Here is a 24664-nt window from a genome sequence, read left to right as displayed (position 1 = left end):
ACTCAAGATTTCTTCACAGTTTTTTTTTTTTTTATTATCCTCATTTTATTGTCCTAACAAACCAAGATAGGTATCTTGCCAGTAAAATAGATTAGATTGATTGATCTCCTGGTGCGTAACCACAGTAATTCATGTCACGTCCCCTCCCCCTTACGAAATCCTGGCAAAACGAATATGGGTACTATGTTGCTACTAGAGCTACTATGTTGCTACTATGTTTACTATGTTGGCAGTAAAATAGTTTAGAATGATCGAGCCCCAGGTGTGATAACCACAGTATTTCTCGACCCCCCCCCCCTATTGCGAAATCCTGGCTACGTGCCTGTAGAATGTTAATATGGTGTTGTGCGAGTTGGTCTCTACTACTTTTTCGTAAAAACTGTCTTTTATATTGCCATGCTTATCTTCTGTTGAGACATGTGCATTTAAAACAATATCACACCACTGATCTTAAGAGTAATTAAAGAAAGTCTATCATTAACAAATTCAATGCTGATATTAAACGAATCGAAATTAAAATGCTATTTGTGTCGTCATATAGAGAATAAAATTATAAGAGTTTGCAATTATTACTAGAAATTGTTGCTGTCACCTATTTCAAACATTTTAAAAACACGTAGTTTTTAAAGTATTGAAATTTCATTTCTTATCGATAGTATGAAACAGTATAAATAGCTGTAAATTTTCATTACTGTTCTCCAACTGGATTTATATACAACCAACGGTAGTTTTGTGAAGTTTAACAAAAAATCTAAAAAAAGAAAGGGCCTCTTGAAAACAGCCTCGTATTTGTAAAAGAATACATAATGATCGTTTTTGGCTGTTACAATGGTCTGTCGAAGCAGCTTGATAAAAATTCAGTATGGCATAACAACAAAAGCTGGTTTTCTTATATGAAAAGAAAAAGATGCAAAAAATTTGGTATGGTGAGTGTAGGAGGGCGCCGAATTCTATTTCGGCCCGGACGACGAAATTTCTAGCTACGGCTCTCCATGTTACTGAGCATCAAAATCATACTTAGCTAAATTTTGGAGCCTGAGTCACAGTTTTGTTTCGTGTTCTTTGGTCATATTTGTTTGCGCAGCTACTAACAACAATTAAATTACAAAAAATCAAAACGTACAATTTTTACATGTTTTCTTCTAAAACTAAATGAACAACAGTTCGCAGTGGAGGTATTGTTTATTCGTGAATGAAAATCGAAGATGAGGTAATGAATAGGAACAATTACCAAGTTTCAACAAAGGATGAAGAAGAAAGAAAACTTATGCAAGCACTTCAGCAAAACGAAGATCTTACGCTGTCTTTATTGCGACTAATGTTAAGTTCAGAACCTACGTGACTATCAATGAGGTGTGCTTAAAAAAAAAAAAAAACTTACATGAATAATAAACAATAAATAAAGGATGTGCCTTGCGATCATGTAATCTTTAGAGAATTCCGGATGAAATTAAAATGATTATTTAGTATTGTTAAACTAAGTTTATATTTTTGTAACTTCGGGGAAAAAGTAAACTAAAATAAAATGACTGAAATGGAACACAAAAATAGATTACTGAAATGGGTATTTGATAATTCGTGTCTTCCTGTTTTTCCAATTCTTGTTTCGCCGAATGCCTTTGACTACTAAATTATCGCACAACTGAGCAGGTGGTCATGTTCGGCGAATCAGGAATTCCTGTTTGGTTGAATCCTGTTTGGCAGCAAATTAGTTAAAGGAAATTTATATTCAGAAGGGGATTTTTCCCAAGAAAGTATATTTTTTTGTAGCTTGATTTGTGCGGTGTTGCCAATTTTCATGGAGTTTGATTGAGTAGAGGGGACAAAACACTCCACTTACTTATGCGTAGAAAATATTTTATTTTCCATAATATTTCTAAATTAAAGGTAATAACTTTTGAATAATTGTTATTCCTTATTAACTGTATTTAAGACGGCCAGAAAAGAGAGAGGACCAATAATGGCTTTATTATTCGATATAATTTCCGTACTTTCTTAACAAGATAAAATAATTATGGGTTATAAATATTCTTGTGATTGCCGGCCACGAGAATCGAGCTTTTAAAGTTCTGCAAGGGCACACAATCACAGGAGAATGAAAGGTATACTTTTTCTAATGCATATTAGTCCTCATTGAAGTGGCGTAGCCAGAAAAAATATTAGATTATTATTGATAACTTTTAACTTAATCTCGTTTTAAGTAACAATTTAATATAATAAAAATATATATATAACAAATCTTTCTCCCAGCACTTAGTACACTAGATAAAAGAGTGAACCTGGAGAAAAGGTACAGAAATGTACAGAAAAGTTACATTTTCGGTTCATTTCTTAGAGAATACACCAGAAAAGGACTTCTGTAAAAAAAAAAAAAAAAAAAAAAAATGCATACATTGCAGCCATTTCCTGCAATGGCGTCTAACAATAAAAGAAATCGACTTTTCTAAGTGCGTTTTATACAAGGAACATTTCTTTACAACACTGCTTACTGCAGAAACTCTCATGTAAGAAATTTAGTGGAAAATTCTATGTAATTTTTCTGTTATCCTCTAGAAAATATGTTAGGCAGCAAAATCTTATGATAAATTTCAAAATGGCGGAAGATGGAACTTTTTAAAAATTCCTAATTTTCCCAATTATCAACCTACTCAGTAATATATTTATATCTATCTCTCTATCTATCTATCTATCTATCTATCTATTTCTCTCTCTCTCTCTCTCTCTCTCTCTCTCTCTCTCTATATATATATATATATATATATATATATATATATAGAGAGAGAGAGAGAGAGAGAGAGAGAGTGGTCGAAGTGAGACGGTATACCGCCTCTGGTTTTTTAGTGATCAAGACATACCATCACTGGAAAGTGATGCTAAATACCTATAATAAATCTATTTTTATACACAATAATGGACGAATAGCTTTGCGCGTAAAAATATTGTATTTCTCATGCAGAAATAATTTCTAACTTGACAACACCAACATTTTTATCTTTTCCCTACCTTTTGTGTTTAAAATAAGGTGCCTTCGAAGAAGTTCGTCTAGTTTATATTTTGATATGTCATATTTCTTTCGTATGTATGTGTGTGTCTTCCTGCTTTAATTCATATAAATGTCGTCTTTTGACCATAATCGGATTTAGGGGTTGTCTGCTGTGAGGACGATTCTTAAGGGGGTTCGGAATACCCCTCAGTCGAGTTAAAATCGTAATAAAAAACATACTGCCGTTGCTTTTTCTCCACTTCGAACACTATGTCTATATCTATCTATCTGTCTATATATATATATATATATATATATATATATATATATATATATATATATATATATATAGGCTATATATACATGGAGTCCATAAAGTCTTGCAGGAAAGTAAAACTCTGTAACTTGGAAACCGTTACGTTTAAGTGTATAAATTTTTGGGATTGTAAGAAGGGAAGTTTAAAGTTTTGTTCTGACCACAATGCTCGATGACGTTTTCGCTGGTAATCACGTGATTTAAGATGGCGTCTATTAAAGAAAAGGCACAATATGTTTTGTGGTTTGCGGAATTAAAATCTTGCGTTTTAGTGCGGAGAAAGTTCCAAACAACGTATGGGAAAACACCCCCAGCAGAAACAAGTATCAAGAGGTGGTACGAGAAGTTGAACGAAACGGGAAGTGTGTCAGATTTACCACGCAGTGGAAGGCCAGGAACGAGTGACGATGTGATTCACACGTTGCAGGACAGCGTAACCAGGAGTCCAATGAAGTCGTTTAAACGTAGATCATTGGAACTGGGAATACCGTAGTCAATGTTACATAAGATCGTACGCAAGAATTTGAAGGTCCGGCCCTGTAAGTTAAAATTTGTGCATGAGCTAATAGAGGAAGACTGTGACATGAGAATGGAATTCTGTGAGTCAATGCTTACCCGCTTACATGAAGATGGTGACTTTCTGTCTCGATTTCTGTTTTCAGATGAAGCCACATTTCATGTGTCGGAAAAAGTGAACAGGCACAACTGCCGAATTTGGGGGGTGGGGTGAAAATCCACGTGAATTCGAGGAGCACAAGCGGGCTAGTCCCAAAGTCAATGTGTGGTGTGCTGTTTCAATGGACAGTATGCACTCATAGTACTCAGAAAAGTAAGCGATTTCAATGCAAAATGAACGAAGAGTCATTGTCATGGGTAATCATGGGGCCACGGCAGAGCCCTCTTTAGGCAAAGTGTCAATAACTTATATCGAGAGGTGATACTGGGATGGGACCAACTTTGGACACCGTGGACCCATAAAGCGCATCGAAAAAAATAGTTGGAGGGGGTGGCGCCAGCCAGCCTTACTTATTTCCACATAATAATATAAAATTATATTGTCGAAATACACACACGAGTTAGCTACTAATATTTCATATTATTATTATTATTGTTATCGACAGCGTCTTTTCATTACGTGTGCGTGTTTGACATGAAGCCAAAGAGAAGATCCATCATTCGTAGAAAGAATAATAGTCAGTTACTTTAACTGTGAACGACAGCGAAAAATACGAAGAGTGGACTACCTGTAGCGTAAAGAAGAAATATTTTCTCTCAAATGGATAAAAAACCAAGCCGAGATTGATTCGAACTCGCATGGACGGCGCGAAAAGCCTGTGCTTTGTCCACTTTTTTTTTTAACTGACTCACCGAACGTGTTTCAGTAACTTACTTATTGCTAATTTTACTTGCTTCACTCGTTTAACTTGCTTTTCCTAATAACTTATAACGACAGGGACACGAACACAGAAACATCGAGAACAGCTAAAAATGATAGATGCTCTCCCGCCGGGAATCGAACCCGGGACTCCATACACCAAAGGCGCACGTGCTAGCGACTAGACCAGCGGGAAGGGCACCGCTCTCTTCCTGTGTCGTTAGGGATTACGACCACTGTATTGACAGCTATCACTTCTGTGGGTTGTATACTATGATCACATGTTTCTTCTTTGCTGGAAGAGTAAAACCTACATTATATGTAAGACATGAGGTATTTAGACCTACATGCTCTACATATAATGTAATAAAAGGGTCATGCTGGGAATAAGAAAAAGAACATTCCTTGGACAAAACGGAAACTATTGGCATCAGAAATATTTATCTACGAGGCATGCGCAGTAGTATATTTCAGAATAGTTTCTGTTTTGTTCAGTAAACGAAGAAAGGGGTATTAAAAAGCAAATATGTCGCGTCAACGAGATCGACCAGATTTGACAGGGGCGAAAGCAGATGTATAGTAATACAACAACTTCGCTCAGTTGATACGAGCCGAGCCGGTTGATATCACTACCCGAGTTGGTGTTCTGCTTGGGCTCAAGAATTCGACCGTGCAGGTCTCAGCCTTGATTTTAAGAACTACAGTATATACTTATATTGGTGATTACGACATTTGAGGCTGTCTCGTAATAATAATAAAAAAAACTCTTGTCTTCTCGTTATCTAGACGAGACGAGATACACTAAAATTGCTCCACGAGATGCACCAAAATTACGAGAGGAGACGCACCCTTGCCGTGAGCAACACTAAAAGTATTCCACATTACTGCCTACATTTCTCATGGCTTTCGGTCTCCAGTCTAATCAGGCCATTATTTCAAAACGAGTTAAAACGAGCTGAACGAGCGAGAGAGCCATTATAAAACTCGACTCAACTCAAAACTCGACCTCGAAAACAGGGCCTTGGCTTGGAACTCAACTCAAGAAAAATACCTTTGACTCGACTCGGATTGAACTCGAGTCGAGTCGAATTTTGGCTCGACTCCTGCTCATCCCTATTCGTATTTGTATTTTGTTTTCACTTCAACAATTTCTACTCTTTTTTTTCTTCGTTTACCTATTGTTTCTGGATTTCTCTGTCGGTGTCGTCCTTTATTTACACCGTGCACTATTCTTATTCCCAGCTTGTGACCCGCTTCAATGTCTTATTCAGTTTAGGCTTTTCTCCTTACATTGACTTCACATGTGATTGATTTAATTCTCACTTTCCGCGCACGACCGATGAAAATGTTTTATTATTATTATTATTATTATTATTATTATTATTATTATTATTATTATTATTATTATTATTATTATTATTATTATTATTATTATTATTATTATTATTATACTATTGAACTTGCATGACGAAATTACTGTATAATACGATATCATTTCAGTAATTTTATTCCATTGTATGTTATTTAATTTATTAATGGGCACTAAATTGTCTCCAGATCAACGAATAAATTAACTACGGCATGCTCTTTGATGGAAATATCATTACATGAACATGTTTGGAACGAACCAATAATCTTATTGTAATGATATTTCCACCAAAGTGCATGAAGTAGTTAATTTATTCGTTGATCTGGAGACAATTTAGTGCCCATTAATAAACTAAATAACATACAATGGAGTAAAATTACAGAAATGATATCGTATTATACAGTAATTTCGCCGTGCAAGTTCAATAGTATAATAATAATAATAATAATAATAATAATAATAATAATAATAATAATAATAATAATAATAATAATAATAATAATAATAATAATAATAAATAAATAAATAAATAAATAAATAAATAAAAATAATGATAATAATAAAAAAAAAATTTCATCGGTCCTGCGCGGAAAGTGAGAATTAAATCAATCACATGTGTAGTCAAGGTAAAGAGAAAAGCCTAAACTGAATAAGACATTGAAGCGGGTCACAAGCTGGGAATAAGAATAGTGCACGGTGTAAATAAAGGACGACACCGAAAGAGAAATCCAGAAACAGCAGGTAAAAGGAGAAAAAAGAGTAGACATTGTTGAAGTGGAAACATAAAATACAAACACGAATAGGGATGAGCACAAGTCGAGCCAAAATTCAATTCGACTCGAGTACAATTTGAGTCGAGTCAAAGGTAATTTGCTTGAATTGAGTTTCGAGCCAAGTCGCTGTTTTCGAGGTCAAGTTTCGAGTTGAGTTGAGTTTGATAATGGCTCGCTCACTCGTTCAGCTCGTTTTAACTCGTTTTGAAATATTGGCCTGATCAGACTGGAAAGCAAAAGCCATGAGAAATGTAAGCAGTAATGTGGAATACTTTTAGTGTTGCTCACAACAGAGGTGCGTCTCATCTCGTAATTTTAGTGCATCTCGTGGGGCAATTTTAGTGTATCTCGTCTCGTCTAGATAACGAGAAGACAAGAGTTTTTTTATTATTATTACGAGACAGCCTCAAATGTCGTAATCACCAATATAAGTATATACTGTAGTTCTTAAAATCAAGGCTGAGATCTGCACGGTCGAATTCTTGAGCCCAAGCAGAATACCAGCTCGGGTAGTGATATCAACCGGCTCGGCTCGTATCAACTGAGCGAACAGCTCGAGTCGGCTTGGTTGGGATGAGCCGATGACCCGAGCCGGCTTAGTTGGAACAAGCCATCGACTCAGCTCAATTGAGCCGATGGCTCGAGCTTTCTCGGTTGGGATGGGTCACCTACTCGGCTCATGTGAACCGGTTCGAGCCAGCTAAGTTGAAAGTAGTTCATCAGCACGTTTCGACTCAGCTCGACTAAGCCGATGGCTCAAATCGGCTCGGTTGGGTGAGCTGTTGGCTCGGCTCACTTCTCGATTCGATTCGATATTGAATGAGCTGTAAGCCGAGCCGCTCGAGCCGTTGAGAAGCCCAAACCCGGTCCCAGCTGTTTTGAATATGTTTGGCTGAAGCCTATAACTTTTAACAATTTTTGGCTCGAGCCCGAATACTTGCCCCTTCGGAACTCAAACCCAGAACGTGACCGATGTCCTTGCCTCCTGAAGACTTCCAGACGACCGAGATCGACAGTCAATTAGCTTTTACTATTCAGATACAAACCGTATATCTTTTAAAGATTATACATGGTGTTGATATAATAATAATAATAATAATAATAATAATAATAATAATAATAATAATAATAATAATAATAATAATAATAATAATAATAATAATAGTAATAATAATAAAAGTTTTAAACTAGCCCTGAAATTTGGCAAAACTTACTTAAAAGTAGAGATTTCGGGGAAAGGGTTCCGTACCTTCAAGACACACCTCTGCAACTACCAACATTTTAAACTAGAACCTTTCATTGAAGTTTCATGTAGAAAGTATTCTACTGTATGTTTTGAGGAAAATAACTGTAATAAATATAACTGAATATCACGCGACAGTAAGGCATATAATAAACTAATTTTTAGAATATGCAGAGGTAAATATAAAAGCTTTGCTACAAAAATACCTACACAGAGCATAATTCAATGAGCTCTGAAATACAATGTAACGAAATAGCCTATGAGATTCAGTCTACAGAGCAATTGTTACTTAAAGAATGGACATACACTATTTCGAGAATCGAGACAAGACGGGAAATGTTTACGATACTTTTCGTCTCGTCTCGATTCTCATCTCCAAAGAGAGACGAAAATTTTGATTTAGCCCTGACCCGTCTCGAATGCAAAATGTTAATTCTCATGTTATTTTATTTGTTTTAGAAACGAGATGAAAAAATTAAATGAAATCTTTAAGTTTTACGTCCCACGGTTATGCCGGTTAGGCTAAAGGAGACGGTGATGATGAGTAATGAATGAAACGGTGGAATGAAGAAAGTGGGAGGAAACGGGAGAACCCCGAGAAAACCCACGCACACGGTGTTTGTTCACCACAAAGTTCACTTTAGAAACGAGATGAGAAACTCCTCTTCTCGTGAGCAACATTAAACCAAACCGAAATATTCTTTCCAAATGTCACGTTTCTGCTTGTAATGGTATGACCTGAGCGATAATTTAGCTTCTAGCTTTTAATCTTCTACGAGATAATAATAATTATAATTATTGCTATTATTATTCCTGAAGATTTGATAGTTCAAGTATTGAAACATCCGAGTATTCAAATATCTGAATATAATAAAACGTATGTTATCGCTGATCAATCGCCATCAAAAATTCTAAAGTTAAAAAATAATAATAATAATAATAATAATAATAATAATAATAATAATAATAATAATAATAATAATAATAATATTGCAACGTGCATTCGCAGAAGCACCTTGACCACTGAACCGCGATCGCTACGCGGTAAACGATTCGTCTTTAGTCTGGTTACGTTAGGTTTCTTTGTCTCCGCTTGCAAACTTGTATGTTATATTTTTCGATTCAAAATGTCTTTCGTATTTCTTTTATGAAGTCGGCAAAGTTTACATTAATAACTTGAGTTGTTCTTAAACCACTGGTTCACAAGTTCGTTCTTTCTCCACACGAAACTACAAATATGACAGATTGAATTCTCATACTCCCCATTTCTTTCAAAGCAGTCGCCATTACCTGGTCAAAGACTTATTTCCGCCACGATTCATATTAACCAAAATAAATTCATTTTTCGGAAGCGGAACTTTCACTTTGCGGATTTCGCAAAATTATGGAATTCAGTTAAATTCCGGAATTCAGAATTTCGGAACTCGGAAAGAATCCGGAATTTAGAAATTTCCGGAATTGAGAAAAACTCCGACTTTCGAAAAAATTCGGATTTTCCGAATTCCGGAATGTTAACGAAATCAGAAATTTCTAAATTCCGGATTTTTCCGAAATCCGAAATTATTACAAAATTGGAATTTTCCGAATTCCGGAATTTGTCCGGCTTTACTTTCGGGAGTCCGAAAACTAATAATTCCGGAACGTGCTATCCCTAGTTTATACACAACATTTCAGAACACTAAGCTAGTAGCTGTCTACAAACAAACAAGTAATGCAAAGCATGTTGTATACTGCAATACGTCATGTATTAAAATCCGACAGCATGACCCTTTTATTACATTATATGAAGAGCATGTAGGTCTAAATACCTCATGCATTACATATAATGTAGGTTCTTCCAGCAAAGAAGAAACATGTGATCATAGTATACAACCCACAGAAGTGATAGCTGGCAATACAGTGGTCGTAATCCCTAACGACACAGGGAGTGAGCGTTACCATCCCCGCTGGTCTAGAGGCTAGCACGTGAGCCTTGGGTGTATGGAGTCCCGGGTTCGATTCTCGGCGGGAGAGCATCTATCATTTTTAACTGTTCTCGATGTTTCTGTGTTCGTGTCCCTGTCTTTATAAGTTATTAGAAAAAGCAAGTTAAACGAGTGAAGCAAGTAAAATTAGCAATAAGTAAGTTACTGAAACGCGTTCGGTGAGTCAGTTATAAAAATAGTGGACAAAGTACTGGCTTTTCGCGCCGTCCATGCGATTCCGAATCAATCGGCTTGATTTTTTATCCATTTGAGAGAAAGTATTGTTTCTTTTGGCTACAGGATGGATTTTCTCTTTGGTTTCATGTCAAACATGCTCACGTAATGAAAAGACGCTGTAGATGTAGATGTAGATGATGATGATGATGATGATAATAATAATAATAATAATAATAATAATAATAATAATAATAATAATAATAATAATAATAACATAATAATAATAATAATAATAATAATAATAATAATAATAATAATAATAATAATAATAATAATAATAATAATAATATGAAATATTAGTAGCTAACTCGTGTGTGTATTTCGACAATATAATTTTATATTATTATGTGGAAATAAGTAAGGCTGGCTGGCGCCCCCCCCCTATTTTTTTCGATGCGCTTTATGGGTCCACGGTGTCCAAAGTTGGTCCCATTCCAGTATCACCTCTCGATATAAGTTATTGACACTTTGCCTAAAGAGGGCTCTGCCGTGGCTCCATGACTACTTATGACAATGACTCTTCGTTCATTTTGCATTGAAATCGCTTACTTTTCTGAGTACTATGAGTGCATACTGTCCAACGTTGCTCCCATCGCTCTACAGTTTCTCGTTCTCTCGATATAAATTGCTAATATTTTGTTTGTAAGGGAGATATGGCGTTACAATCATTACGTTTGAAGAAGAATTGATTAAGATATTACCTTGCCACAAACAACACCTATTATTATTATTATTATTATTATTATTATTATTATTATTATTATTATTATTATTAATAATAATAATAATAATAATAATAATATTGTTGTTTTACTTACCACTAATGTTGCCTACCTTTATTTGCAATGCAATGTGTTACTAAAAAGCAAATCAAATAACACTCCTCGCCATTCAGGCTCCCGAACTCAAAATACATGATTTACAGTTCTCTGTGTTAGAGGAAAGCACATTTATTATATTATTCTTTCAAATAACACGTTACACAAGTTACTTCACTTTCAATGTGTAATTTCATATCATCACTAACAATCATCTTGTTCCGATAGGAAAATAACCCCCTCCTGCAAAAAAAAAAAAAAAAAAACTGATCGTAGCGAAAGGGCGTGAACCTTCTTTAGGCGATTAATCGGGTCCAATATTTCAATAAGTCCCTGCACACAAATATTTCAGTAAAAGAGGAAAATTTATTCAAACTTTTTGAATACTTATTTATGGGCGAAATTTGGTTCCCTTGGAACTTTTTAAGAGTTTGAAGGGCCACCATTTTGAACATTTTCATCTGATTATTCTGGTTAACGAACTCATCAAGATATTTCAACAATTAATGTTTGTGCCAAGTTTCGTCTCAATCCGCTGAAAATTAGGGTGGTTATGGCATTCACAAATAGCGTTATATATATATATATACAGATAGATAAATAGACACACAGAGGGAGAGAGAAAAAGTGTTTTTCTCCCTTCTCGTACCTGTGGTGCGTCAGAGCTAAACTGGGCCCCTTTGCAAAACGTATTGACGAGCCTAACCTAAACACAAGCCTCTTACTTGCTAACGTAGAAACGTGGTCGGGAGGTGTAAGGCATGTAGAAATTGTATTTTTAGTAACCATGAGTATGGTCGACTTCCATCTTTTTCTTTTTACTTTTTGCAGCTACATCGGAACATTCAATTTTTATTCTTCACTAATTGCAAATGGCGTTTACATTCAAAATATCAGGAATTTTGGTGGCATTTGTTCGGATATTCTTCTCTTTCGAAATGAAGACAAGAACAAAAGCAATACGCAAAGACAAAAAGTATTATCAGTACTAAACATTACCAATAATAATTGCTACGAAAAACTAAATACGACCTCTTTTACCATCTCTCATGAGTTGTATGTATTATTAACAAAAATTTTTAAAAATGTCCTTGCCGAGGATTCGAACTTGCGTCCTTTGCATTTGTAAGCCAGCACCTTGACAACTGCACCAAGCTCATGGCATGGTGAACGTTTAGTTGTCGGCGTATTTTTGTATTTGTGTTTTATGTTCCCACTTCAACAATTTTTACTCTTTTTTCTAAGCTTATGAGCTGTTTCTGGCTTTCTCTTTCGGTGTCGTCCTTTATTTACACTATGCACTATTCGTATTCACAGCTTGTGCTCCTCTGCAATGTCTTATTCAGATTAAACTTTTCTTTTTGCCCCTCAGTAAATATTTGATTGATTTAATTATCATACTCTCCACGGATGGAGCGCAGGAATGCCAGACTCGAAAAATAGGTGTACATTTACTTTCCTGACAGATCATACATACCCACACTAAACTGAGAAAAGTAAAATTACTTGTGATCACAGTTACTAATCATCTAATCCTCTAAATGTATGCAGTGTCCTAAAAATGTCCCAACAAATATGGGCCAAAAAATGCCTCTTTTTACAGTTTTACAGTTATGAAAAATCACATGTTAAAACTTCTTAGGTTGAAAACTATAGGACCGATTACAAAGGGTCGAAGGAATTACACAGGAAGAAGTATGCGTTTGATTTAAACACGCATGTTTTACAATCTTCCAGTACCGGATGAATGAATTATAAAACAGGTCGTTATTGAGAAAACTTCTTTGAAGATAGAATATGTTGAGTGGGATTTCATAACTCTTAAAAATTATATTGACTGTTTCATGATAGAGAAGTAATATAAGTAATTTTCGATTACTAAGAGAGACCCGGGTTGGATTCCTGGCGGGAGCTCATGTGGTTCGGATTCCACGTTAATCAGTAGGTCCATGTCTCATATAGCCTCGTTGCTGAAAGGGACGCTAAACTAAAATCAACTCAACTCAACTCGATTACTGAGTGAAATGAAATGATTTTGAAATGGCATCTACTTGAATACTGCCAATAATATTCCTTTAGTAGTTAAAGGAGGTTGTTAAAGAGTTACGGGTTCGATTCCCACTGGGATCACTCTGTCGAAAAGGTATAAAAACTTCTTCAGGCCAGCTATCGTGATTGAAGTTTTCCCTGGGGTTTCCTCATTCACACCAGATAAATGCCGGGATGGTACCTAACATACAGGTACCAGGCTACTTCCTTCTCTCCCCATTCCTTTCTTCCTTTTCAGGATAGTATTCCTGCCGGCAACGTCATACAAAAAATGAAAAAAAAAAGTACAATCACAGAAACTCCTTGAGGATGGAGAAATCAGGAAAACGATAAGCAAAATTAAAACTTTAATTATATGGTTCTATTTGAAAGTTAATAAAAGGTGAAAATCACGAAGTAGCACACTTAATTTAGAAGTTTCCTGAAAAAAGAAATATTCTGTACGTAACAACACCTAAGTGGAGTGTAACGCTCGACGACGGTGCACATGAAAATTGGCAACATTCCACAAATTAACCGTAAGGGAATGAAGACTTAGATGGGGAAGATCCCTTTATGTACAAGAATTCCCCTTTAACTAGTTTTCGGTCAAACAGGACTCGGGGAAACAGGAATTCATGTTTCGCCAAACATGGTCGACCGTCCACGTGTGCGATAATTTCATAGCTTAAGGCTTTCGGCGAAACAGGCAGGAACCTCATAATTAATCCTTTTCTTGTAAGTTCTGGCTTGTGTTTTGTTCCTTCTTTTGATCGTAAAACCAGTGATGTTTTCAGGAGGATATCTGAGCTCGTATTCAAGCTGGGTCACTAGTACTTTTGCAGTAGACCTACTTCTTTCAGCCCAAACACTGAAAGTCCTCCGCCCCAAGGAAAGTCATTTGAAATCGTCACTAGTACAACTGTGTGGTACCTAGCTGTTCACTACTGAACTGTGAAATAACAATTTTTTCAGTGGAAATAAACTTCTAAAAAAATTTAATAAACCGTCTGTATATGAAAGCATATTTAGAGAGTAAACTTACACATTGGCGTAAGCAGCACATAAACTTTGGGAATAACAGACTACCGGGGGGACTGGGGTATAAGGAATACCCCCAGGAACGCGGGGGGTCAGGGAATCTTCCACCGGAAAATTAAAGAATAGTCTTTGTACAGTACATTGTATTACGGTGAAACCTGTAAACTTGGCCACCTGCTTATCTTGGCCTAGTTCGTCTTGAACCTGCATTTTCCCATAAGACATTCGTTACTTACTACTCTATAAGTTGGCCACCTGTCTATCTTGGAAGTTGGCCACACTGAAGCAATGTTTACCCTATGATGATAATGATAAATTTACCTCTGTATCTTGGCCACGCAAAATACAGTTTTGTTATTTTTCTTAACTCTTTCGAATTCCCAGATGAGAGGCAGATGTTCTGTATTTGTGACTGGACACAAAGAAGCATAGATTCGCACGATTTGTTCTTGGAGGTCAATGGCCAGAACACTACCCTCATAAAGGGGTGGTGAAGGAAGATGCGAATAAGAAAAAGCACGTACAGGAATTCATGAAATGGTTGTAGGTACTCGTATTTGTTTACCCTGTCTGTTTTGGTAAAATCATTAGTTATATCAACTCCTCTCATCAGTGGGGAGCTTTAGTAATTCGGGAAAATTCTCAAGGTTAAAACTAACCATCTCAATTGTCAACTATAGGCACCTGTCGGCTTGTCAAAAGATAGCGGAGTGTTTGAGATATCAATTCCTTCGAGATTTTCTCAAAACATCTTTTGCTCCGAGGGAAACACTTGTAGCTCATAAACAAGAGGTAGTTAACTATAATATTAGAATGTGCATATCTGCCAAAAAGAATAAAACAAATACGTCTAGAATGAACCACCATTCAGTAACAACTAAAAAGAAGTCATATAAATTGCATGTGAAATTCTCAATTTATAACTTAGCTTTTCTTGTTTTCAATCTGAATAACTCAGTGTGTTATAATATCAATTTCAATAAACTGCGTACATACGCTTCTATTTCATGGTTGTTTGTGTTATTGTGTTTTCAATCCGAATAATCCAATGTACCAGACTAGTTTTCAGGAAGAGAAAGGTATGCACATATATTAAACATACTATAGTAATATTTTCTAGTACTGTATATTTTTATGATTGCTCTATATACATTATTTATAAGTAGCTGTCGTGCCACTGATTATTAAAATTTTACAATCAAGTAATACTAGAAATCCTATTCTAAAAATATACAAATCACACTTATTTTCTGTAAGTTGGCCACCTGTCTAAGTTGGCCACTTTTCGATGGAACCGATGGTGGCCAACATAGACAGGTTTCATTTTTGACTTAAACTTTAAAATTTTTGTTTTATTTTTACTTTTGATTTTTTTTTTTTTTTTTTTTTTTGAACGTGTGGTACATACTTTATACACTTTAGAAAACACACACACACTTTATAGTTTGTTTCTTCATTCAAACAGTAAAATTCAACTTTTTTTTTCTTCACAGTTTTAATTAAACTAAAATGATACCAAGTGTATGTCCAAAACAAAATAATGATAAATGGTAGTGCGAAGTGAATACTCAGAAACAATAAAGTTTCTGAAAATAAGTTTTAGGTATACCAGGCTACATCTAATGTAAATGAGGCTCAACAGTGTATAGTTAAAAAAAGCTCGCTATCGCTAAACTCGCTTTGCTGCTCGCTACCTAAACAAAAACATTTTGTTACTTTACAGTGTACTCCACTTTCAACTTCATAGGGCCAAAAATCGACTGCCTTTTTTTAGAATTGAAAACAAACTTTTGTACTACTTTTTCCACATCCACTTTGTTAGACCGTTTTGTGAACGTAGCGAACTGCTACATGGTTAAGTCTCTTTTGGGTCATAGTTGACTTAAGATACTTGAAATATTGGGGGGTACGAAAATCATTTTACAAATATTGCGGGGGGGACACGTCCTCGGCGTCCCCGGTGGGATTGGCGCCCGTGAACCTACATAAATGTTAGTGAACCAAGTAGCCAATCAGATGCATCTATATTTGATTGTTTTATTGCTTCGTATCTTGTTGGTCAACATAAAGCTTTACGCTTATCCTAATCAAACAAGAACCAACAACACTGTTATGTCAACCAAAATCTGTAACCGAATCCTTTATCATAAATTTAAACATACTTTTTTTTTTCTTTCGTTCGTGTTTTTGTTTGTTTAACCCTCTCACTTATTTACTATATTGTTCCAGTTCTCTCTCTTTTTTTCTCCTCTATGCTCCAGAAGCAAAATATGACGGCTATTATTAAGTAGAAGTGAAAATGAGAAGGGGAGGTATCAATTTTGTCTCCTGTATTTACTTTGCTTTCTGCTCCTCAGAGACTGTATACAAGGGTAGTGAAGAAACTTGAAACTCATGAAAGGTAACCATATATCGCACCGACTGTGAGTTGCAAATATTTGCTGATGTCAACCAACGCATCTTTTCCTAGAAGAGGCAACGGAGCCGAGGGAGAAGATCCCATCCGCCACAGAGATTGCATTCTTCTGTAACACACAGGCTGCTTTGGTGTTCGCATACCTTCTCGTTTCCACAGTTCCTATTTCCATTATGTTTTCTAGTCTCCTCTTCTCTTGAATTTGGCTTATCTAAACCAAAGCCTAGCTGAAATACCATTATTGTGTCAGGTTGCTACCGTATAATATAAAATTATTCACAATTCTCGCATTTCTGCATTTTTCGGTGTCTTTGCATAAAAAGATATTTAATAAACCATCTTACTTCCTGTTTTCGGTTTTCCCGATTTCTTTAAGAAGCAGTCACTCAAGAGTTTGTTGATTTCCCGTTTTGGCTGATTCCAGTTTTGCCTAATGACCCTCCAGCACTTTGTAACACATTTTTTGATCTTCGGAGAAAGGGATATTTAAATTTGAGGGAATTTTATAATTCTTTCTCGGACACTTGAAGTTTCTTTGAGAACCCCTTGATTTTCGTATATTATAACAGCGTCCCCGAACTAATTTAGCAATCATGAACCATCATTATTTCACTATATCTACAACCTCATTGATGTACGAGGTTCATCCAGGGGTATACCCAGCAAGTTTTTTCTAAGGGGGGGAACTTTTTTCAGGGGGCCGAACTTTCACATGATAAAAGTGAACCGAAAATCCTGTTTCAGAACGTAAAAGACTAATTGGAAAGTTCGCAAATATAATGTGATGAAGAAGATTAGAACTTTTCCCTTTCATCTCTATGCTATTATATAAAAATGACTCATCAACATAAAGGCCAAATTAAAGCTAGAAATAAAATTTGGACAGGATAGGGTTGCCATATTTCTCGATTTTAGCGGGTACCACCCGAGTTTCAGGTCCTATATTCGCCCCCCGCTTAATCATCTCTTAATCATGAAAAATCACCCGCTTTTTTGGATTGGAGAAAAATTTAAGACGACTTCGTTGATAAAATGTTGTTATATCGAGATTTTTTAAAGAAACTGAAAAAATATGTAAAATAAAATGTGGCATAATCATACACATTTTGGTTCAACCCATGAATACTAATGCGTGATTTCATGGGTGCGTATTTCTTTGATGACAATTCTGTTCAGTTCAGCTGAACAAGTTTATGTTTTTACCTAGTCTGTGTGTTCACCTAGTCTTTATATATTCAGAAATGATAGTAAACTGAATTACGGTATGTTTTCTACATTTATAATATTTTTTTAAAAATATTTATGCTGTTTCATATATTGTGAAACCGTGGTAATTTTGTATGTTAGTACGATTTCAAGTATTCTTTAAAAATGAATAGAAATTTTATAAGAAATAGACGAAGACTCTTAAATATATTTTACTTTTCTTATGATAAAAATTTACTAATTATTTTGTGTTTGTTAGAGAGAAAACCGCATGAACAATATCTGCCATATATCGCTTTTTTTTTTTTTTTTTTTGGAAAACTTCCCTTACAGATATCCTACTATAATATTTATTTTACAATTCGAGATTCACATTTGTTGAACTTCATAAAATATTAAAGGCAAAAACTAAATTTTCTTTACTTTAGTTTCGTTATGAAAGTACATTGGAAGTGTCACTTAACAATGAAATCACTTAAAAAAAAAAAGATCCGAAGGATCCCAGGTTATTACTTCTAATACATAAGTTCACACCAGTACTTACGCTTTAGAATCCCCCGCTTTTCTAATTTTAAAATATGGCAACCCTAGGACAGGAAACTCTCTTGTCATGAAAACAAGTGCTAAGAAAGAATTTTACATCACGTATTCTAGCGGGAATCATTTTTTTTTAAGAATGAAATATTTCACATTAGGAAGATAGCATATGAACTTCCCATTAAAAATAACCAAACTCGTGTTTCGGCGTGTTTGGAAAATTTCGCTCTTAAATAGAAAAAGGGGGCAGTGGCGTCATTTCAGACTTCGCGTGGGGGCGGGCAAGAGGACCGCCGATATAAGACTTTCACGTTTTATACTAGTTTATTAGTAGATAACTGATTAAAGTATATGTATCCCCAAACTCTTGGTGGTGGCAATTGCTTTCTCCTGACCCCCCCCCCCTAAATCACGCCTCTGTGATTTCTATCTTACAAATTTCGACACTCTATTGTGAAATTACCAAATGTGATGATCCACTCAAGTTAGTGGAGTGGAATTCGGTATTTCAACTCTCAATTAGAAAAGAGAAGATACATGTTTCAACAATTCAGCTTCTAATGTAGAAAGGAAATCATTTTCACAATATTGAAATTCTTCGATTGTTTATGCAGACAAACTTGGCGTGAATATTCGTTTAAGCTGGAGGTAAGAAATCTGGTACATAAAGTTTCAATTAAAATTAATCGAGGAAGTGTTTCAGCCTTTTCAAAACTTCCGCTTCTGAAAGGAGGCAATTTCCAGTATTAAAATTTTCGATTCTTTCTCCAAAAAATGTTAAATGTGAGTATTCCCTGAATTTGAAGGCGTGAAAATCGATAAATAAACAAACATCGAAACATGAGTAAACATTTGTGTTTGCGTTTGCTACAATTCTGCATCTAAAAAGGAAAAGATATACTTTTTTCTTTTTTTTTTTTACAATATTCACATTCCCGTGTTTTATATTCATTAAGCCTTATTCTTCCCGTGCATGGAATGGGCATTTCTATTTGTTCTATTATAAGCATGCGTCATTTGATTTAATAAACATGTTTAAATAAACATTTAACAGTCTAACTCCATTTGAGGAGGCCACAAGTCGTTTGTGGGACGAGCCCCCATTTGCCTTCTCGTAGGTACCTCTTCTGGGTTCGTCAAACACAAATCTTTAGTGATAGTGCTTAATTACAGCTTCCTGTACAAAATATGAATAAATCTAATGGATTTCTGAACAAAAAAGTATAAATATACCATAAGTAAGATGAAAACAGTATAAGTATATGAAAGCAATGTTAGTAATAATTAATAACAATGTACCTTTATTATTATTATTATTATTATTATTATTATTATTATTATTATTATTATTATTATTATTATTATTATTATTATTATTATTATTATTATTATTATTATTATTATTATTATTATTATAAGGAATATATTTTTCTATAATGTTTTCTCATATTTTTAGGCTACCAACATAATTTTATTATAACTAAAAATAAGTTTAAAGATTTGGGAGTTTAGTTGTTTACCAATTGAGCAAATTTCTTGTAAGTACACTTTTTTCTTAAGTAACATAATCACAAACACACACATACACAATAAAAGTTCTGTGCGGAGGACCCCATGATATGGATTCGATATATTTTGTTACACAGAATCCAAATTTCGAAATCCCAGGACGAATGGCAGTGTCAATTTTGTTTTATGGGCGAAAAACACGTCCTTCCTATCCAAAATAGCTCAAGTTTTTCAGCCATAGAACAAAATTTTAAGTGAGAAAAAAGTGAAAACAAAATGGTGCAGTTGCAATTATAATAGCATTGTCATATCTCCAAATTCCTTAAGGTTGGATATACTGTATGTTAGGAATGTTAGAAGTGCGAAGCTTAGGCCGAGTAAATGTGCGAATCTGGAGTCGAAGTTCCTATCTAACCGAAGACTAGTACGAGGGCCATCCGGAAAGTGGTACCCGTTTGCGCCGCATGAAGCGCTGACGAATCGGGGAGCCGCTGAGCAAGGTCAGACCGCGTCAGTGGCTTGTCTGCCTGCTCTGTGCCAGGTTGCGTGACGCTAGCAGTGTCTGTGTTGTGTCTGTGCTCGTTTATAATGATTAATCGAATTGAGAACCGCGCCAGTTGTGAAGTGAGGGCCGTGATTAAATTGCTTAATGCACGAAACGTTCGACCTTGTGAAATTCATCCCCAATTAAAGGAAGTGTATGGAGACAATGTGATGCACGAGTCGTCTGTTCGGCGCTGGTGTCGCAACTTCAACCTGGGGAGGGGGAGTACACACGACGAGGAGCGTTCAGGGAGACCATCTGTCATTACAGACGAACTGCTGAGGTCAGTAGACGAATGCGTGAGGAACGATCGGCGCGTCACAATTGATGAACTCTGTGAACATTTTCATCTCTTTACGAAGCTTAAAGACTTTCTGGCGAGAAAAAGATTTGACAGCGATGAAGAACTTAAACGAGGCGTGACTACGTATCTCAATACGCTGGCGGCGGAGGACTATGACGCTGGAATACAAAAACTCATCACACGGTATGACAAATGCCTCAATTTGCTTAGTGATTATGTGGAGAAGTAGTGTAAGGTATGCTCTTTCCAATAAAAATGTGTATATTTGTTAATACCAAGCTGTTGTTAATACTGTGTGTATAATTGTTAATACTGTGTCTTTATTGCACAAACGGGTACCACTTTCCGGATGGTTCTCGTATCTATGGGCATTATGCAGAGTAGTTTTGACGAGTGATTAGCGCCATACTAAAGGACTGACTACTGCAGGAAACATAGGTTAGTCGAACTCTTTAGTATGACACTAATCACGTGTCAGAACGATTCTGCATAACGTCTTATATGACTATAGTGTGTGTATATGTTGGTTAGTTGGATCTGAGTTTAGCGTCCCTTTCAGTAGCGAGGCTATATGAGACCTGGATCTCGGATCCGACCACAGGAGCTCCATCCGGGAATCGAACATGGATCTCTCGTCCCAAAGGCGTGTACTTTAACTACGTAGCCACAAGAGAGCTCGTGTATGCATATCCGCCTAATTATATTGAAGCAAAGCGTTTCTTACCTTGACAGCCTACTATTTCCACTCTCATGCTAGGATGTTTATGCCAACTCACAACGTGGAATCTGACAAATCTCGCTTCAACGGGTGTCTCGAAATAATGATGCCTCAGTGAATGGCCATCCCAATTTCCTTTAAATACCTAAGTAAAGAAAATAGAAGAATAGAAAGTTGTTGACAAATATTACGAATTGTAACAATATACGATGTTATAGTATGTTAGTTTTCGAACTTATTTCAAATCAGATCTGCCCTAAGAAGAAAACTAGTCAAAGTGTAGCTACATCTAAAGAACTTTGAAGAGTTTGGTACCTATATAATAAAGTTTACATTTTATAGACTAAACACTCCACATTCGTCGAATTTTCTTTCAAATCATATTTTGTTCTTTTGTAAACTTGACAAGTTTAACACTTCCCAAAAAGCTAGGTGAGCCGTTAAGTTCTCTCTTCGTTATTGAAAGGATCCTGGGGGAGTTTAACAATACCTGGGGGGAGGTAATTTTCTCCTTGTTCTTTACTTGAAACTATCACTGAGTAAGATACATAAAATATCGATCTGTTTTAAGTATCAATGAATATTCTCTTTAAAATATTAATACTATAAGCATGATAAATAAATCTTTCAAATCAATTCTACTGTAATTAGCCAAAGAATTTTCTCTGGCTTTTTTTTTTCTAAAATTTTCATGAAATCTAGCAACATAGAATATAGAGTTAGTACTATAACATTTAAAAATGTTATATATGCTAACCTAATAATGTCAAAAATTAGCCAATAGTTGTATAACGTGAAACAAATACTTGTTTCTTCAATTTGAGGTTTCAGTTTCGATTTCAATAACGTTTTAATTTGTACAAATAATCCAGAAAATACCCAATTTGTGTTGAATGAACACAATATTATACAGCAATTATATTGAACATTCCACAAGATATTATATACCAGAATAAAATACGAAATTAAGGAGAAACTGTTTCGGCTTATAAATGGAAAAGTCAAACAAGCGACTTTGGTTTCTTAAGAGTAACTAACGAAAACTTTTCAGAGAAAAAGTAAGGAAGTATGTGTGGTGTTTATTGAATCACAAAATACTTTCCACATATTGATTATTTGATTCACTTTTGATTGTTAACATCTATTTTCAGCTTTAAGGCTACGTGAGACGGAAACTAATGTTGGAATCGAGATCCAAACCAGTACTGCAATTCGCTCATACGCATTAATTACTTGACCAAAAAAGGTCAATTTGGAAGAAATACAATAGTTAAAGAACATCTACGTAGCGAAAAATGGACAGGAGGCTTCTAAAGATTTTTTTTTTCAGATGATAACTCTTTGAACAAATATATGAGACGAAAATCAGACATATTTCATAGTATAGGGGAAATTGTATCTAGAAAAAAAAGAGAGAGAAAAGTATGTATTGGATGAACGAAAACAATGACCATTAGAACGAAGGGAATACGTCAAATATAAATGAAAGTAAAACAGACGACTTGCACAGATACTAAAAGAGTATTACTGGCGAAGGTTTGAAATATGAACGGGAAATGGACAGGCGTAAAGGAGAACAGAAATTAAACACATTAACCACAATTAGTAAAAAAGATTATTGTAACATTCCATATGCACTACATTTTTGATTCATTCATCATATTACTGTGTATTCAAATATATTTTTCGAAGTTCCTCTTAAAAAATGAAATTCCTTCCTCGTGAAGAACATACAATAGAAATTAAATATAGTACCCACAATTACTAAAGAAGATTGTTGTAAAATTATTTATTGTTCACCTTTTGATTCATGTATTATTTTTCTACATATTCAAATGTCTTTTTTATTCTTTGACTTTGTCTTGAAATACGTAAATTACCATATTTCTTCGTAAAGAAGGACATAAATATCGAACACACTAATCAGAATTACTAAGGAGACTATTATGGTATTATGTATAAACTATTGTGGTATTATATAAAGGAGACCATTACTTTTCTATTCACAAATTGTTATTTATTTCTTTGTCTTGAAATATTTTTAATTCACTCTTGAAATATGTAATTCCTCCATCGTGAAGAACAACATAAAAATTAAATACGGTACACAAAATTATTAAACGTTATTATTATGACTTTATGAATGAATCACATTATTTGGGTGTGTTTAACTGTATTCCGGAAGGGAACGGAAGATTTGACAAATGAATATCTTATTAAATATCGAAACTTTCGATTATTTTAATGTTATTGTCCGCCAATGAAAGAAAGTGTCAACAAATAGAACTTAGATTTCGGATCAGCAACTCAGTTGATTGGCGGTTTTTAACATTACGATCAATTCATCTTTTAGTGGCGTATCCAAAAATCTATTTTGAAGTCCTCGATTACGGTGGGTTTAGGCTAGATTAAGTCCTTAGCATCACATAGCGGCGAAAGCAGAAAGGTGTTTCCATATTGAAGGCCGCCATTAACATGACAAAAGACATTGAGATAATAGTATTTATGTATAATATAAATTTGAATGCTCGCAACTGTATATACAGCTAAACTCATGATGTACTCAAGAGCCTACAAAACTAATTTGATTTTTCAACTGAAAACATCAAAGTTACGATGAGAATCTATATATAACCAAATTTGTGTATAAATAAGAATCAATCGATTCCTTTTAAAGTAAAGAAATTGTATACAATTAATATAATCATAGAATGTAACAAGCGTTAGAAATATGTCATATTGTAACAACTGTAAACCGTTCACAATTTCTAAGCTTTTTAAGGTTAGTTTAATTGAAAGTGACCTCCAAAAGTGATGGCCTGTATCTTTGCCATCCTAACTTTTGTTTGTTTGAACGGCTTTGCATACTCAGTATCCAACGTTCTTCATGAGTTACAATTACTACCTGCTTATGAACGTATCGTTAGTACAAACTAAAGGTACAAACAGCAGAAGCTAAAGGTACTAACAGCTTAGGAGTGTTCAAAGTATTTAAAAACAATTTCTTCCCTTTAGAAAAGTTGTGTTTAGTCATTTTACATATCCAAAAAATATTTGCGTATTAATTAAGCTGGAATTGAAACAAGTGGATACCGTAGAATACAATACTTTAAGTGTGAAACCCACTAATATAATAGGATCGAGGAACACCTGACTAGGACGTGTTCAGTCGGCTCAGATTTAACTGTATTTTATTAAGCAGGTTCTTGCCAATATGCTCATAATTCGCTCAGTTATTTACACAGTTTGTTAGCATAATGATAGGAAAGTGGGACACAAACTT

General features: G+C 35.0%; 1 protein-coding gene across 6 annotated transcripts in view; it reads right to left on the bottom strand.

The window, feature by feature from the left end:
* LOC145673486 (lactadherin-like) overlaps positions 1 to 24664 on the bottom strand; it is a 648675-nt gene that overhangs the window by 91885 nt on the left and 532126 nt on the right. For all 6 annotated transcript variants that reach the window (XM_081743233.1, XM_081743230.1, XM_081743234.1 and 3 more), the window contains one exon: positions 21388 to 21526. In XM_081743233.1, the coding sequence (XP_081599359.1) occupies positions 21388 to 21526 (139 nt within the window). The remainder of the gene's footprint in view (positions 1 to 21387; positions 21527 to 24664) is intronic.

This window comes from Thermobia domestica, chromosome 16, assembly GCF_964235325.1.
Source record: "Thermobia domestica chromosome 16, izTheDome1.hap1.1, whole genome shotgun sequence".
Lineage (NCBI taxonomy): Eukaryota > Metazoa > Arthropoda > Insecta > Zygentoma > Lepismatidae > Thermobia > Thermobia domestica.
This window is presented reverse-complemented; position numbering and strand designations above follow the sequence as displayed.